Source organism: Neurospora tetrasperma (genome assembly GCF_000213175.1).
Source record: "Neurospora tetrasperma FGSC 2508 unplaced genomic scaffold NEUTE1scaffold_1, whole genome shotgun sequence".
NCBI classification, from domain to species: domain Eukaryota; kingdom Fungi; phylum Ascomycota; class Sordariomycetes; order Sordariales; family Sordariaceae; genus Neurospora; species Neurospora tetrasperma.
Window position 1 is genome coordinate 4,285,546 of NW_009799099.1, and position 15,515 is coordinate 4,301,060.

At 52.9% G+C, this 15,515-nt stretch overlaps 4 protein-coding genes across 4 annotated transcripts; 1 reads left to right on the forward strand and 3 right to left on the reverse strand.

Moving 5' to 3' along the window:
* Positions 1 to 199: 199 nt before the first annotated feature.
* NEUTE1DRAFT_120280 (uncharacterized protein) lies at positions 200 to 1,881 on the forward strand (the record flags this gene model as incomplete). Its single annotated transcript, XM_009850062.1, has 2 exons — positions 200 to 580; positions 655 to 1,881. 2 exons carry the CDS (start codon positions 385 to 387, stop codon positions 1,680 to 1,682), a joined length of 1,224 nt encoding a protein of 407 aa, XP_009848364.1.
* Positions 1,882 to 1,939: 58 nt separating this feature from the next.
* On the reverse strand, positions 1,940 to 5,365 carry NEUTE1DRAFT_144504 (uncharacterized protein; the record flags this gene model as incomplete). The annotated part of the gene is made up of 2 exons (XM_009850063.1): positions 1,940 to 5,128; positions 5,209 to 5,365. The coding sequence occupies 2 exons, from the start codon at positions 5,363 to 5,365 to the stop codon at positions 2,109 to 2,111; spliced, it is 3,177 nt and encodes a 1,058-aa protein (XP_009848365.1).
* A 763-nt stretch (positions 5,366 to 6,128) lies between these two features.
* NEUTE1DRAFT_35029 (uncharacterized protein) lies at positions 6,129 to 8,685 on the reverse strand (the record flags this gene model as incomplete). The annotated part of the gene is made up of 2 exons (XM_009848782.1): positions 6,129 to 6,398; positions 6,454 to 8,685. The coding sequence occupies 2 exons, from the start codon at positions 8,683 to 8,685 to the stop codon at positions 6,129 to 6,131; spliced, it is 2,502 nt and encodes an 833-aa protein (XP_009847084.1).
* Positions 8,686 to 10,703: 2,018 nt separating this feature from the next.
* NEUTE1DRAFT_127928 (uncharacterized protein) lies at positions 10,704 to 12,823 on the reverse strand (the record flags this gene model as incomplete). Its single annotated transcript, XM_009850064.1, has 2 exons — positions 10,704 to 12,296; positions 12,457 to 12,823. 2 exons carry the CDS (start codon positions 12,821 to 12,823, stop codon positions 10,906 to 10,908), a joined length of 1,758 nt encoding a protein of 585 aa, XP_009848366.1.
* Positions 12,824 to 15,515: the final 2,692 nt, after the last annotated feature.

Below are 15,515 nucleotides of genomic sequence, written 5' to 3' on the forward strand. Positions count from 1 at the left end.
AAAACACCAGCGGGCACCAGTGGACCCACAAGACACACGGGGATCCTCCGGCACTGCTTGACAGGGCCCTTCCACCGAAATCCATCCATCACAGCGCATCCATCTGCCAGGAAAGCTCAATCCCACTCTCTCTTCCCTTATCCTCCGTCCTTATCTTAACTCCGTCTATGCAAGGCTGCCTCTACGAAGCTGCCCAACACCATCAACAACAATAACAAAACAACCACTGAACAGCCACCGGTCGTTGATCTGCCGTTGACGCCCGACCTTCTCCTCCCATCGAGCCCGTCTTTTCCCCGCGATCTCTGGACTAAGCAATCGACTGTTTTGGCATCACCTTACACCGTCCGCCCGAGGGTTGAAGCACCCGAGAGAACCAGCAACATGGCGAACTCCCCTCTTGTTGCGCGTCCGACCGATGCGCTCCAGCCACCGAAATCCCTTCCGCCATCCAGCGGCGGCACTCCAAGCGGGGGACTTCCACGGTCGGCTCGGGGCCAGCAGATCGCCGCCTTAGCCCGCCCGACTATGGATCTGATGGAACAGATGAACGAAGACGAGAAGAACAAATACATTAAGGGTGCGTTGTACTCGGTCATACCAACTCTTCCAGTGGGAGTTTATCGAACTAACACCTATTATCGTGCGCAACAGGTAAGAAACTCGGTGAAGGTACCTACGCCAACGTCTACCTCGGCCATTCCCGTCTTGACTCCTCAACACAAGTCGCCATCAAAAAGATCAAAGTCCAAAAAGAATACCAAGATGGCATCGCGCCCGACGCCATCCGCGAAATGAAGTACCTGCAAAAGCTTCGGGGCCATGCCAACATTATCATCTTACATTCCGTCTTCTCATCCAAGGACCAGAACCTCAACCTCGTCCTTGAATACCTTCCCCTCGGCGACCTAGAGATGCTCATCCGCGACGTCGACCACGTCCGCTACGGCGCCGCCGACATCAAAGCCTGGATGGGCATGCTGACTCGCGCCATCTGGTGGTGTCACGACAATTACGTGCTGCACCGCGATATCAAGCCCAACAACTTGCTGATCGCCGCCGACGGCGAAGTCAAACTGGCGGATTTTGGTCTAGCACGGAGCTTTGCCGACCCCGGCGTGCGAATGACGGCGAACGTGATCACCAGATGGTACCGTCCTCCCGAGCTACTGTTCGGCGCCCGCCACTATTCGGGCGCCGTGGACATTTGGTCGGTGGGTCTGGTGTTTGCCGAGCTCATTATTCGTGCCCCTTACCTGCCTGGTAACTCGGAGGTTGAACAGATCGCCTTGATCTGCAGGGAAATCGGCACGCCGACGGAGGAGAACTGGCCTGGCGTTACGCAGCTGAAGGAGTACACGGTTCCCAGCGACGTGGTGCCCGTGGCAGGTAAGGACAAGTACATGGGTCGGTTTGGCGCGGTCGGGTCCGATGGCGTGGATCTGTTGACCAAGACGCTGGTTTTGGATCCAAGGAAGCGTATCACGGCGAGGGAGATGCTGGAGCATAGGTGGTGGAAGGCAGATCCTAAGCCGACGCCCAAGCATGACCTACCGAAGAAGACGGCAGGGGCCGAGGAGAAGTTGGCGGCGGATTTGAAGAGACGGAATGGTATGGTGGAGGATGATGATGTGCGCGGCTCCAAGGTCGCTAGGAAGTTGGACTTTGGTGCCGCGAGGTGAGGAGGCTATGGGCGAGGGTTACAAGTATGACGACAAGCATTTCTGGAGAAGGCATTATATACTTATGAAACGGATACACTGGGTTGGAAAGGTCACATACAGTATGCATGCACGGCATTGACAATATAGAGCAAGAGAAAGGCGTTTGGGCGCACCACACATATCATCAGTCCATAGACATCAAATCGGTTTTGAATCACATCCACGGGAGAGTCTCCTGACATGTAGCTCGTAAAGCGGAAAATGTGTATGTGGTGTTTTGTCATCGATGTATATAACCCTCATATCCTATTTTATGTACTAGAATTCTCATCATGCTCTTTAATTCAAAAAGAATAGACATGCTCGCTGTTCGTTAAATCTTCTTCTTCCACACTCGTTCCATCATCACCAAGGAACACCCTTCGATGGTCCCTCCCTATTACCTCACATAACCAAACACTCCAACCCATACATAGCCCTCTCCACCTCCTTCCTCACATTATACCAATCCGCCCTTCGCTCCGCATACTCGTACACCTCCTCGGCTCGAAACACGCCACTAAACCGCTCGTTATCCGCAATGATGGTCGCCATTTCTTTGGCATGATGCTTAGCATCAATCAGGTAAATCTGACTCAACTCCCGCAGCGCTTTGAAATACGCTAGCAGGTCTTGGTTTTTCAAGGTGCGGATGTACTCGTAGTAAAGATTCACGTCGGCAATGAGCTTGATGGCGCCCTCGGTCGAGATGCGCTGGCGCTTGAGGTGCTTGCATACGGCGGTAAAGAGACGCAGGCCGACTTCGCCGTTGAACACGTCTAGCATCGATTTATCGGTGGATCCCGTGAGCATGGAGGTGTGTGAGGCGACGAGGTCGCGGATGCGAAGGGCGGTGGCCGTGGGGCCAATGTCTTGCGGTCCGAGGGAGTTGGTGGTGCCACTGGAGCCGCCGGGGGTGGGTGGAGTACCCGGGAGGGAGGGGAGGGACCAGATGGAGGGTGTGCCGGATTTATATCGGGATTTTCGGTTGTTATTGCTACTGCTGTTGGTGGTGGTGCTGGTGGTGCCTTCGGTGGTGACGCTCATGCCGCTGATGCTGGCGGCGTCATTGAATGGGTCGGTGGTCATGGCGGGGTTGTAATCGGTTGGTTGCTGGGTGGTGGCGCAGACGTATTCGACTTCGTCCATGAGCACGTCGATGCCCTTGTTGAGACCGGCAGCGACGCTTTCGTCGAGCATCTGCTCGAATTTCTTCTTGGCCAGACCAGCTGGGTCCAGGAAATCGTTGCGGTCCGCGATCTTGGGTGTGGTGAGCTGTTGCTCGTAGAAGACGTCGATCATCTGCGAGATCAGGTCTCCGACGTTGACGAGCTCGATGAAGGTCACCAGGGGTGCCACCCCGCCCTTGTCGTGGTGGGAGACCTCGCGCGGGTTGTATTGCGAAAGATGGGCGACTGCCTTGTCGAAACCGGGCTTGATGTGACGGCTGCCGAGAATGCGGAGCAAAGCGACGAATATGGCCTCGCATTGCTCGCGAGCTTCGCCGCCGGCTTGTCCACCCAGCTGTATGAAGACAGCGGCACGGCCGAGACTGGATTTGGCCGTATGGACGAGACTGAGGGCAACCTCGATGCTGAAGAGGGACTTGATTCCCTCTAGCCTGGACGTCATTAGCGCAGCCTTTGCTGCTAGTTCATCCGTGGGGGCTTTGTCCGGCAAGGGACTTCCTGTACGATCGACAGTTACTGGCGCCGCCAGACTAGGAGAGACTGGATGAGACTGCTCAGGGTTTTCCGGCGCTTGTAGCTCGCCGCCATTCGCTGCTGCTGTCGTGGCTGTCGTAGGGGTTGTGGCAGGCTTTGAAGCAAACGGCGAACCTAACGGCAAACTTGGCAGAGCAGACACGGGCATCATGACCACTTTTTTGAACGACGTCAAGAAGTCCTTCTTATCCGCCTGCCTGTTGGTGAAGCTGCCCATGTAGAACGATTCCGCAGTAGCATCCTGCTCCGACAACTTCTTCTCCCACTCTCCCACCTCCGCCTCCGCCTGCTGGGTAAAGTAATCCAACTCATCCGCCAGATAAAGATCTAAATGCTGCTCAAACACTTTGAGCGCATATTCCTTTGCCAGCTCCTCCTGCTCCTTCGGGTTTTCCTCCTTCTTCGGCGCATTTACCGTCCTAAAGAACTGCAACGTTTGCTCAAACAGACCAGAAACGGCCTTCACATACGCCGCCAGGCTCCTCTCATGCGTCTCGTCAAACAACGGCGTCACGTAATCCGTCAAGATATCATCCCTGATTTTCCCCATCAATAACCAAAACACCTCGGCCGGTTTCGGAAACACTCGCTGGATAATATCCGCCTGCTCATTGACCTTGGCCGTCAACACCTCAAAGAACCGCCTTGACGGCTCCAGCGTAACATCGTCCGCCAGCGCCTGATTCACGCAATCCATTGGGTTCGCCAATACCTCCTTATCCGTGAAAATGGGATGTTTATGGATGAACAGCTCCACCGCCGCCGTCCCGCCGTTCAGCAGATCCAATACGTGCGCATACTTGTGCATCCTCCCATCGACGTCCCAGAACTCGTAACCTGTCTCGAACTCGTGTAGCACCGCGCTCTCGAAGATGCCCGCCATAGTCGCCAGCTTCTCCTCGCGCTGCCGCCAGCCAGCGGCCCAGTCGGACTTGGCAAACGTCCGCAGGTTGGCCAACATCTGTGCTTGCCGCTCCGGATCCCGAAACACGCGAAAGACGACCGGGTCGGTGTGCGATTTCGCTTTGGCCAGGTCGAAGTAGAACGGTGCTAGCGCGCCGTAGATCTTGCCATACTCTTGTCGGGCGTGGCCGCGGATGGAACGGGCGTTTTTGATCACGTTCAACAACGCTTCGGGGTCCGAAAAGGGGTCTTTTTGCGGCGCTGTCGGTAGCAGTCCCCCTTGTCCTCCGCCCACTTTCATCGTCTCAAACCCATCCTGCAACCCCTCCATCTCCTCCATCGCCCTTCTCTGCGCCGCCGCCTGAATCGCCTCCTCCCTTTTTTTCTGCTCTTCCGCGATCCTCTTCCTCCTCAGCTCCTCCTCGCCTACATCGAACAGGGTCGTCGTTATCACCGGCGGCGGCGTTGGGTACTGTTGTTGCAATCCAGGAAACAGTTCCAGTGATTGTCCAGGAAACGGCTGTCCTCTCCCTATTGGCATTGATCCTCCTGTTGCGCCCGTTGCTGCAGCAGCGGCAGCGAGTCGTTCCCGCTCCGCCCTTTCGGCGGCTTCGCGCCGTCGCTTCATTACTTCCTCGAACCGCCGCCGCGCTTCCGCTTCGTCCCACACCCCCATAGAGCGCAGGCGGGCAACCCAGCGGGTGTCGTCGTAGACCATCTCGCGCATGCGGCGAGAGGTGCGGGCGAAGCGGAGGAGGTCGGAGACGGGGAGGTAATCGAGGATTGTGACGAGGATTTCTACGAGTATCGACGTATTTGTTAGCTGGTGTTGGAAAAAAGAGTGCTTTGGGGGTAGCAGAGGATAATAGGTGGCATACCGGCTGGTAATACTGGCTTGGTATCAATCATTGTGGTCGCTCGGAGGGCGTTCAAGATGCTGCCGTTCTTGCTGTGGCCGCCTCCTGCCATCATCGCTGACGAAGATGCGGACTTTGGTCCGGCACCCGCCATGGAGGCCCTTTTGAAGTTGGACATGGTGTTGTGTTGGTGTCTCGGTCCGTGAATATCGTTGTCGTATTGTAGTAGCTAGCTAACTATAGTCCGATGTTGGTATTGCTATTGCTGATGTTCAAGGCGGTGATGTCGTGATCGGATGGTGTAGGTAGTAGAGGTAGTTCAAGGCGGGACGTATCGTAGATTCATGCTGCTGCCGGGCAGAAAGATATTGGAAAAATCGTTGCCCTCGTTGTAGGCCCCCGCCGTCGTGAGATGCAATACTACCGATACGAGGATTCGTGATCAGTCGATTGGGCAGCATTGAATAGCATGCCAGCTCCGTAGTTGTACGTAGACAGAAAGGCGGAATGGAAAGCAGCAGTCCAGGGCAGGTTGGATACGACAAAAGGTCCATGTTGATGCCCGGACCTGGGCTTCCACTTATCACGTAACTGTAACTTCAGAGTCAGGGGTTGCCTCGCGGGGCTCCGGAGCAAAGAGCTACATTGGGCCAAATATAGCACCCTTTTACAGCAGAGTAAGGGTCCCGGGTTAGGGTTGAATGTAGCAAAGATCAAACTGCGCCACCCCCTGACTACATACGCACAAGCCTTAACAAGACAATAGCTAGGTGGTTGAATCCAAACAAAGAACAACCGACAGTGGCACGTAGTTAAGCGGTCATATTCATCGTTACAATGATTTTTCTTAAAGTCATGTCAGACCTTGTCATCGCCCCTATTTACAACTCCGGTATGTCGTTTCTAGCGATGTAGCTTGATTAGACGACAGCTCAATCTCATCATAGCTCGTCTTTGACGTACTGTGATTCAACCGGGGCCACTGGGGCAGCCTCGGGCAGGTCATCCATGGCTAGGATTTTGACCACCAAACTGGTCCAGCCGGTGAAGTGCTGTGTACGCTGACCCTTGCCCGTTTCCGGGTTGTACTGTTCCCACGCAAAGCCAGTTTCCTCCCAGCTGTTGTAGATGGTTTCGACAACGTTCTTGCGCAATCTCTGATACAGGTCGCGGGCCGTCTCTTGGTAGGGCCCTTCTTGGGTTGCAAGGTTCTAGTGGGAGTTAGCATGCCGCTTTAGCCCAATGGTTTAGGAACAGTTGACTTACGTGAAGCTGGGTGATGATAAGGTAGTTGATGTTGATCCAGATGGGACTTCTCCAGTAATTCTCGGCAGTGCCGTAGTTCTCATCCTTTTTGCTCAGGCTACGAATGCCATAAGGGCTCCACAGCTCCTCCTCATCACCAATAAGGGCCAGAATCTTGCCGAGCTTCGGGCTATCGGGCTTCAACAGATCAGTCAGGAATGGGGAGAGGGAGATGTATCCCTTGTGGCACACGAGTCGGTGCTCCTCAAACTCATCAATGGTGGCATCGCAGTAGCAGCCGTCCTTCTCAGACCAGTGCAGGTCATCAAGATTGTGCTCGATTCCGTCGAGAACCTTTGTGTAATCCTCAACCTCCTCGGGCGCAATGACTTCGGCGACGTTGGTCAGCGACTTAGCCATTAGGCCAACCCACGACATGAGGTCAACATGGAGCTCACCAGGGTGAGGTGGCTGAGGGCGAGGGTAGTCATCCAAGCCACTGGTCAAGCAGTGCGTGAGGGTGCGGCCGCGCCACCTATAAGCCTCACGGGAGGAATAGGCGTCGCGATCGTAGGACTTGATGTCACCGTACTGTGTCTTCTTGAACCAGTAGAACTGGCGGCGAAGAAGCGGGTAGAGGCGGCGGAGATACTCGAGTCCTACCTCAACGTTGTCGATAGACGCACTGGAAAGAGAGACGCCTTGGGAGAGGTGTTCTTTGACAGCAGGCATGGTGCCATTAGCGTTGCGCAGCCTGTTGACAAAGGTATCGACAATGAAGAACAGCGTAGGAGGGTTGGCATAGTGGGGGTACTGGGTCTGGAACTCCTCGGGAACCTTGCTCCTGGCTTCTGCGCCCAGGATCTGCTCACGAGCGATCCAGCCATCCTCGTCCATGAGGTTGTACCAGCTCTTCACAATCTCCATGGCAAGATCAATGTCCCAGTCTGCAATGGGAATCAGGTGGAAGCCCTCATCCCACAAGAAGCCTCTGGGGAAGAAGGGTCGGGACGGGACGCTGGTGAAGAGCTCATAAGGGCCCTCAAGCGTGGGCTTGTTGCGAGCTCTGGCCGCAGCAGCCTCTTCCCAGAAACCCTCGTGATCCTCCTCATACTCGGGTGCATACGAACGGTCAACCACGGACTCTCCAAAGAAATAACCAATACCACCAATGAGATTGGAGAACATGCTCCTGCCAAACTTCTCGTACTTTTCAGCGGTAAAAGGAGCCTTGATGGCAAACACGCTCGAGAAGCGTTCACCAAACGATTCAGTAGCCTCCTGGATCTCCCTGGTCAGATCGGCACTTGAGAGCTCCTTGCCAGCCGAGGCACTGGAGAACAAGATATCGAACTCGAAGTCACCCTCAAACACCCTCTGAATAATGTGAACATTTCCAGCTCCAGGGCGATTCTCGAGCTGGAATACCTGCCAGGCCGGTGGGGGGTCTTCCTTATCAAAGTACTTTTCGACGAAAGCGTCGACACTTTCCTTGAGCTGCTTGAAGACGATGCCCTTGGCCTGCCAAAGGAACTCTTCCTGATAGGTCAAGGACTGAACCACAGTGTGGGCATCACCACGCACTTCGGTGACCTTATGGTCGCTCTTGGGGTGCTTGCCCTTGCCCTTGGTGAGGACCAGCTTGTAGTCTCCGAGGGCGGCAGAGTTGCCGTTGAGGGTGACATCGCCCTCATAGCCATTCTCATCATCTCCCTTGGCCGCCTCAAGGGTGCCAAGTCCCTCCTGTGTTACGTAGAGGATGACAGCAGTCTTGCGGTCCGAGGGTACACCCTCTTGGAGCCGACCCTTGACTCTGGCAGCCCAGCTACCGCCGGTCGCGCCGCCGGGGACCTTGACGAAAGAGGTGGTGATGTCGATGCCGTTCTCGGTGTCGTGGATGGACTGAACACCGCCCCTTCTAGTGTCGTACTCGTCCCAGCCATAACCCTTCATGCCCTCATTCTGCTCGCATGTGTACCGGAGAGAGGTCTGATAGTCGGTGTATGTCTCAACCTTGCCCCACATGAGACCCGTCATCAAGGCCTTGGGGATGCGGGGGCGGACGCCAAAGTAGAGGTTGGGGCGATAGGGACCCCATAGCAAGCTCTGGTTGTTGAGTCGAGCAATCTCGCTGTTGAGGATGGCCTCGTCCTCCTGGGCGGCGGCTTGGCCGAAGAGGGCATTGAAACAGAGGAGGAAGAGGGTGAGCACCAAGCTCAATTGGCGCGGTTGCCGGGGTGGTGGTGGCGCCATGGCTTGATGTTGTTCCCAAGATGGAGGTGGTCCCAAGGTAGGGGGGTACGGTACCTTGAGCTTTGGGATAGCTGTTCGGTGTAGCTGTTTCTAGCTTCTCCTGATGAGCATCGGTAGTACTTTTCGACGCCAGGCAGGTTTGTGTTTGGTGAAAAACTGAGGAACTGGCGGCAGATTGATTTCAGTTCTGTCGAATCAGCGTCCAGTTCCAGTGAGTACAGCGAGATGGTCTCGATGATGGGGGAGGGTCGGAAGTTGTAATGGTGCTCGTTTCCTGCTATTTTCTGAACACGTTCCATGACGATGAAGCTGCGCTAAGTAATCTGCAGGGGGTGTAAACCAGGACCCCTTGAAGAGGCCCCGGCCCTTAACCCCCCAAACGAGACCCCACAGCGACTCCAACAGCCCAAGTCCAGGTGGGTCCCGTCTCCTCAGCAACTTGCGGGGCTAAATGCGGGTTATCCCCGCTCCCCCACCTTTTGTGCGACTTCAAGCGAAGGTCCACCTCCAGCTCTCATTCCGTCTTTTCTTCCCTTCCACGACAACTCGATTCCTAATTTCATCATTTTTTTAGGAGCAGCGGAATGAAGATATAAAAAAATAAAAGGCTTACGAATGACATCTGTCCTCCCATCACTACCGACGCCATACTTCATTCCACGCGCTGCAGCCCTATGAGGCCGTCCATACATAACCACGATATCTATTCTCAGATGGGCATTCTTTGCGTGGCGTGAATGTTGGCACTGTGGTAGATCTCAGAATAGCCTCATTCATTACTAGAGATAGACATATCACAGCAACCTGTCTCAATTCTCTCAAGCCACACGAATCATGACTGCACCACGAGCCAACCCCGCCGAGAAATTCAACCTCGTACCGAACCTCGAGCCTTCGCCGCTTGCCGCAACGTTCCATCCACCATACCAAGGAACATGACGAATGTCGATGTACTTTTGACATAGGAAATAGTCCCTTGAAAACGACAAGTCCAGAACACCCACGTTTGATAATGGACACGGTAGCTGGACGAGCTTGGAGCGCGTCTCCCAGCCTTCGGTCAATGAGACTTCTTTGAGGTTTAAAAAGAAATCAATGATCATGCAACGGCGTGCCTGTAGTCGCTCCTGACAAAGTCATGAGAGATCACTCCGGGCGGTTGTTCACTTCTGTCTTATTGATCCTCCCGCTCGACCGTCACATCACGACCTCGTCGGAAGCAAGATGCCCGTACAGTCCGCTGTTACCGATTTAGTCACACCGTGATGTCTGTTGTCTAGGCACGCAGGACATGTGTCACCCTGCTCGTCTTGGGTTCCACCAACCCAGGCAGCTTCATGCATGCTGCAAGCAACTTTTAACAAACACAAATGCGGTGGCGGTTCGGGGTGAGAGCGGGGATGGGCAGCGGACGGCGAAGCCAAGAATTAGGTGAAGAAAACTGATCTACAGGCATCACTCAATGGGGGGAGAGAGAAAGGAGGTGTCCAACCTCATCCAAGTTACCAAAACTAATTGATTCGCTTCCGGATACCCTCACCATTCCTGCGCAGCCCTACAGCTCATTAATATACGGGATGCAAAGAAGATGCGTAGAAGACGCATGCAAGAATACAAAACGGCACAGCAGTTTACCCAACCCGCTGATAAAGTAAGTACTCGCGGGATGTTCCCCTTGCTTCAACTCGCCTCGCCTTACCTTGATCGTTTTTCAGGTCTGTACTATCAAGGTCATCTACTGTACAAGGATTCGCTACCAACTCGGCTATAATGCAGGTCCCTACAGCGTAATACATACGCAAAAACATGTTGTGTGTCCTCTCCGATCCGTGTTCCCGTGTCATGGAAGCTTTCCAAGCCTTCTAGAAGAATAAGATGTTGGATGTAGTGTACTTGGTAGGCTACCAGAGGCCAATGTGGTAATGAAGCATGGACTGCAAGCTTCGACACTATAGGCGGGGACTAACCAACCCTCGGGCAGGCAGAACAGAAACCGTCGGGGGGGAACCTGTGAAGTCTACAGATCTACATTGTTGATCATATTTGGGTATAACAAGAATCGCTAAAGGGTATACACTATACTGTGTACGAGAAGAAGAAGTGAAATCAGTCATGAGAAACCCCGTATCCTGACCAACCATCATCAAAAACACAACACACAGGATAGAGAAGAGAATTCCTACAGCCTTGTCATCCAGCCACAGACTCAGAGTCCAGTCCCTAGACACTGCCTCCACTGCGGCTCGCCGTGTCACCTCCACCACTACCACCACCACCACTTCCATAGCCGTAATAATACGGCGATGAATCATAATACGTCATATCCATACCATCACCAACCCCCAGGGAACTTCCGTGACCACCACTTCCACTTCCACTTCCGCTTTCCGGAGGTACCGCCGCCATAGCATAATCCACATCCATATCCATATCACCACTGCCCATAAAGCCCATACCCATAGACATCATCATCCCGTATGATGACAAAGGCGACCCTGCACTACTCCCACTCGCGTGCTGTCCGTAATATGTAGCCGATCGTGGGTGCTGTTGCTGATATCGTTGCTGTTGCTGATATCGTTGCTGTTGTTGTTGCTGCTGCTGCTGCTGCTGCAAAGCAGGCCAGGCATCACCATCGCTAGTCCCTATAGGCACAGGTGTAGGCGTACCCAAACCCGTGATCGTAGGGGATAGTAGCGACGTCACCGTTCCTGTCCCCGTACCCGTCCCAGACGGTCCAGACCCAGACCCAGACCCAGACCCAGACCTTGATCCTGATCCAGATCCCTTTGATGTTTGTTGGTAATGATAATACCCGTGTCCTCGACCGACCACAAACCTCATGCTCAGTCCACCCCACGGTAAACCCGAGAGGACCCTCTCTCCTCCTATCCTCCCCTCTTGCCCATCTTCACAACCACCACCCTCACCCTCAAAGTCGTACCCCTCGCCCTCCTCCTCCTCCCTGATGTCACACTCAACAGGTAAATCTCCCACTTCCGGACACGTATACGCACACCCGGCATACCGCCTATTTTGCGCGTCCCTTGCCGCTTGGTCTTTCAGCGAGCGAGCTTTTGCGCGGAACTTGCGCTGGGCGATGCGGTTTTGGATACGTCGACGTTGTTCGGGTTCGTGGATTTGGTGCCAGTCGTCTTTGTCGATTTGGTCTTTTTCTTGATCATTATTGTCTTCATCTTCATGTTTGTCTGAGGGGGGTATGGTTGGTATTGAGATTTTGGTGGTGGAGGATTTCAACGATGGGATGGGAGATCTTGGTGTGGGAGAGGAGGACGAGGCAGGATGTTTGGAGGCGGTGGACTTGGACGTGGGGCGGCTATGGGAGGAAGAGGAGGTCATGTTGTCGTTGTTTATGGGTGAGAGAGGATCAGCCGGTGGTGAAGAAGTAGGTGAAGTGGACGGGTTGCTCGCTGGTGACTCTTCGATTCGGCTGCTCTGTTCAATGTTGCCGGAACTGGTATCGTCATTTAGTCGTATGTCTATGGCACAGACGATGGAGGATGAATCTTCATCTTCAACCTTAGTATAGTCAGGTTGATTCGGTTGTCTATGTTCTTCATCTACCTCGATTGTAGTCTGAGAGCCATAGCCTGTGAAAACTTGGTATGAGATTCTTTTCCGTCGTAGGGAGAGAAAACAGCAGCTTTAAACAAAAAAGAGGGGAAAAGAACGAAAATCAAAAAAGAAAAAAAGAAATTACCAATTGAGAATGAATTTTGCAATGTTGGATTGAACGTAAAAAGTACTTACACTCCAAACCCTTTGCGACCGTCTTCCTCAGCCCTTTTCCCTTGTTTCCTTGCTTGATTGCTCTGGGTAGTGACCGTCGTCGAAAATATGCTGACTTAGTCACACGTGGTTGAACGTCAAACCGTTGTTCCTTTCCAGCGACAACACCCGAAACACTCTGAGGGAGAACTTCTGGGCCGCCCTTTAAGTGTTCGCTATAATCCAGGGCAGTCGAAGAAGCCGCCAATCTTGTTGTACTCGTACTTGACGGAAACGCCGATAATGCAGTGGAAGGACGACGAGGAATATGTAACTGTAACGGTTCTTCTTCACGCCAGGTACCTAGTGCTCCAAGGTCTCTGGCGGAAACGCAGAGATTGGTAGACATTTTGTCCGAGCCCTTCTTCAAGATATGTCCTAAAAAAGAAGCCTTGGCGTTCAATGAGGTAGAGGTTCTCGTTTTCGTACTGTATGTCGTTTGTAGGTAGAATAATGCTTGTGATGACTCCAGTCTGTATGTTTAAAAATACCTAATATAGGTCCGCCACTCGTATACGTCGAAAGTCTTTCAAGCTTATTCACCGATGAGGTGAAGACTTTGAGGATCAAGGGGTAGGTCTCGAGAGAGAAGCTGGTAAGGCTGACAGGCTAGGTCCTGTGACGCAATCTCACAAGGAGGAAGATGTAAAAATAAGTCGGGCAGCGCCCAATAATCAACATCAGCTGTAGGAACAAGTGATGCCTTGGCGTTTGGTTTGTTGGTCAGTTCGTAAAGAGGAAGCGATAGTCACAAGAAATCGCAAGGCAGGTTATTCTCCACTGAATGAGGGGCGTTGATGTCGTTTTAGCAAGCCTTCGTTCTCGTACACGTCTGGCTAGAAACGACGTGGAGTGGTCGAGGTAGCATGGTAGTATTCCCATCAACTTCCCAGAAGTAGAACCATTTGGTCTGTTGAAACCCTCGCCGACTTAGGGAACATTTCATGATTGGCTTTCGGTAAGGAATCTTGGACCTGCATTCCTATCCGGTACCCAACTTTCCCGTGTCCCCTAGGGTCTAGTTCAAAGGTAGGACCCCTCTGCCTGATGACATCCCTGGTCTGTCAAAAAAGCATCGGCTCATACCTGCGTTGACGCTTCACAATGCAGGCAAGATCTACCGTAGACGAGCTAGGTAATGCAGTACAAGCCATGTGACGAGACAAAGTTATCTGAAGAGCCCTGTAGAGCTAGGTAGGCGGTAAGGATTTGAAGTACCGCCGCTGGCGTGTGTGTGTGTGAGGAGGAAGGACATGGAAGACGTGCCGAGCCGTAGGCACTACACTACTGTACTTAAGCTTGCCCCAGTAAAGGTGAATGATCGGATATAAAAGTCATCACAGTACTTAACCATGCTTCTTGCTTCCCCAAACTGTGTTGTACTATGAATATAGACCTTCCACGGTGATAACCTCTTGGAAACACTGGGGGAGAAAAGGGAAATGGCCGGGGCGCATAGTAGAACGCTATTTACTAATAGCGGACCCCAAGGCATGTGTATGTAAGTCTCCGTCTGTTGAGAGGAAAAAGTATGCAACATTACCAGGGCTCCTCCATAGCACCGGGATTCCCCTGGGCAAGAGTTGTATCAAGGATGATTGAGTGGGTTTGTGACCTTTCTGACTCTTTCGGTGTCTTCTCTCTCCACGTAGAATGCAACTTACAAAGGGCGTATGCAGTTCAGCCGCAATCTATGCGATTTACTATAGCCATATTGGGGTATAGTCACCGCGTCATGCAACTAAGTTGACGGCCAAGCATTATAGTTTGCCATGACTGAAGATCGGGGGTCAGAGGAGGAGTTGGCGCTGAGACTTCAACGGTGACCAAGGGTTTGGTTTACAAAAAACAACCGAGATATGAAGCTCAGAACTTCGACAAAAGGACTCTTTGGACTCAGCAATGGATTTGGTGTGTAACGTTGTTCGGCCCTTGTTTTTGGCTTTGAGGAGAGTGGCCGTCAGGGATCCAAATAGCGCTGAAGAGTGTGTGGTGTGAAGCGGCCCTCTCGTTACCAAATAGGGTAAGCGAGATCCAGAGCAAAAGAGAGACGCAGGGGTGCCGTGTGATGAGGTAGTAGTACCAATTGTGGGGGTGATGTATCCAGTACTTGGCTTCAAGTGGAGGATAGTGCTCTCTGTATCGTCTCTGTTAAGTCTATGGTAGACGCCCTCTTCGAACGGAATGCACTTCAGAACTGTGGGCCATGAGTCCTGTGTAGTCCGTTGGGCACATCGCGAGTGTAGCCAGGGATTTTCTCCTCTTTCTTTTCTAAAGAAAAGCAAATTGAAAATTTTGAGAGAAAAAAAATTCCGCCAAGCTATGCCCTCCATATTTCCCGAAGGGGGCGCACTTCCTTTCCAATTCTGTCCATCTGTGCGGACGGATACTCATTCACTAGGAACGTGGCGTGAGTGACAGTCATAGAAATCTGTAAAGAAATGGGATGTTAGCTGCAAGCCAAGCCCAATACGAATCGAGTTACCTATATCTGACTTTTTATTACGTAGCTGTTTTGATGGGATGGCAGGCACCGTTCGGACTTTCCCCCGATGTGGTACGGCTGTAACCTTCACAGGTTTAAGCTTAAACGGCGCCGCCACCGTCATCGCCAACCCCGCCATCACCAATCGAGATGGCATCGACTTGAGAGATTTCGAGCTTCACCTCACTAGTAGGTTGTGGCCGAATTTTCGGCATCTTGGGAGATTGCCATGGTGTTCTAGAGAGTAGCTTTTTCTGTATGTTACGTGAAAGAAGGCGTCTGATGGACTTTTTCGCTCTTGATTCGGCAAGGAACGTCGCTGCGTCGAGCGTGTCTCGATTTCAGCTGCGGCACAGCTGCCAATGAAGCTTGGTAGTGTCTGTGTAACCAGACCAGAAGCTCCTGGATTTAGTCCCCTGTGTGACACCATCAACCTCCCATATCGTACTGGTTGTGCAGGCAGGACCAGCGGTGGAGAGGGAGAAGCCGGTTCATGATATCGGACCTCAATGCCATCATTGGCGATATTGCCGGGGACAGCACAGAGAGGGCGCTT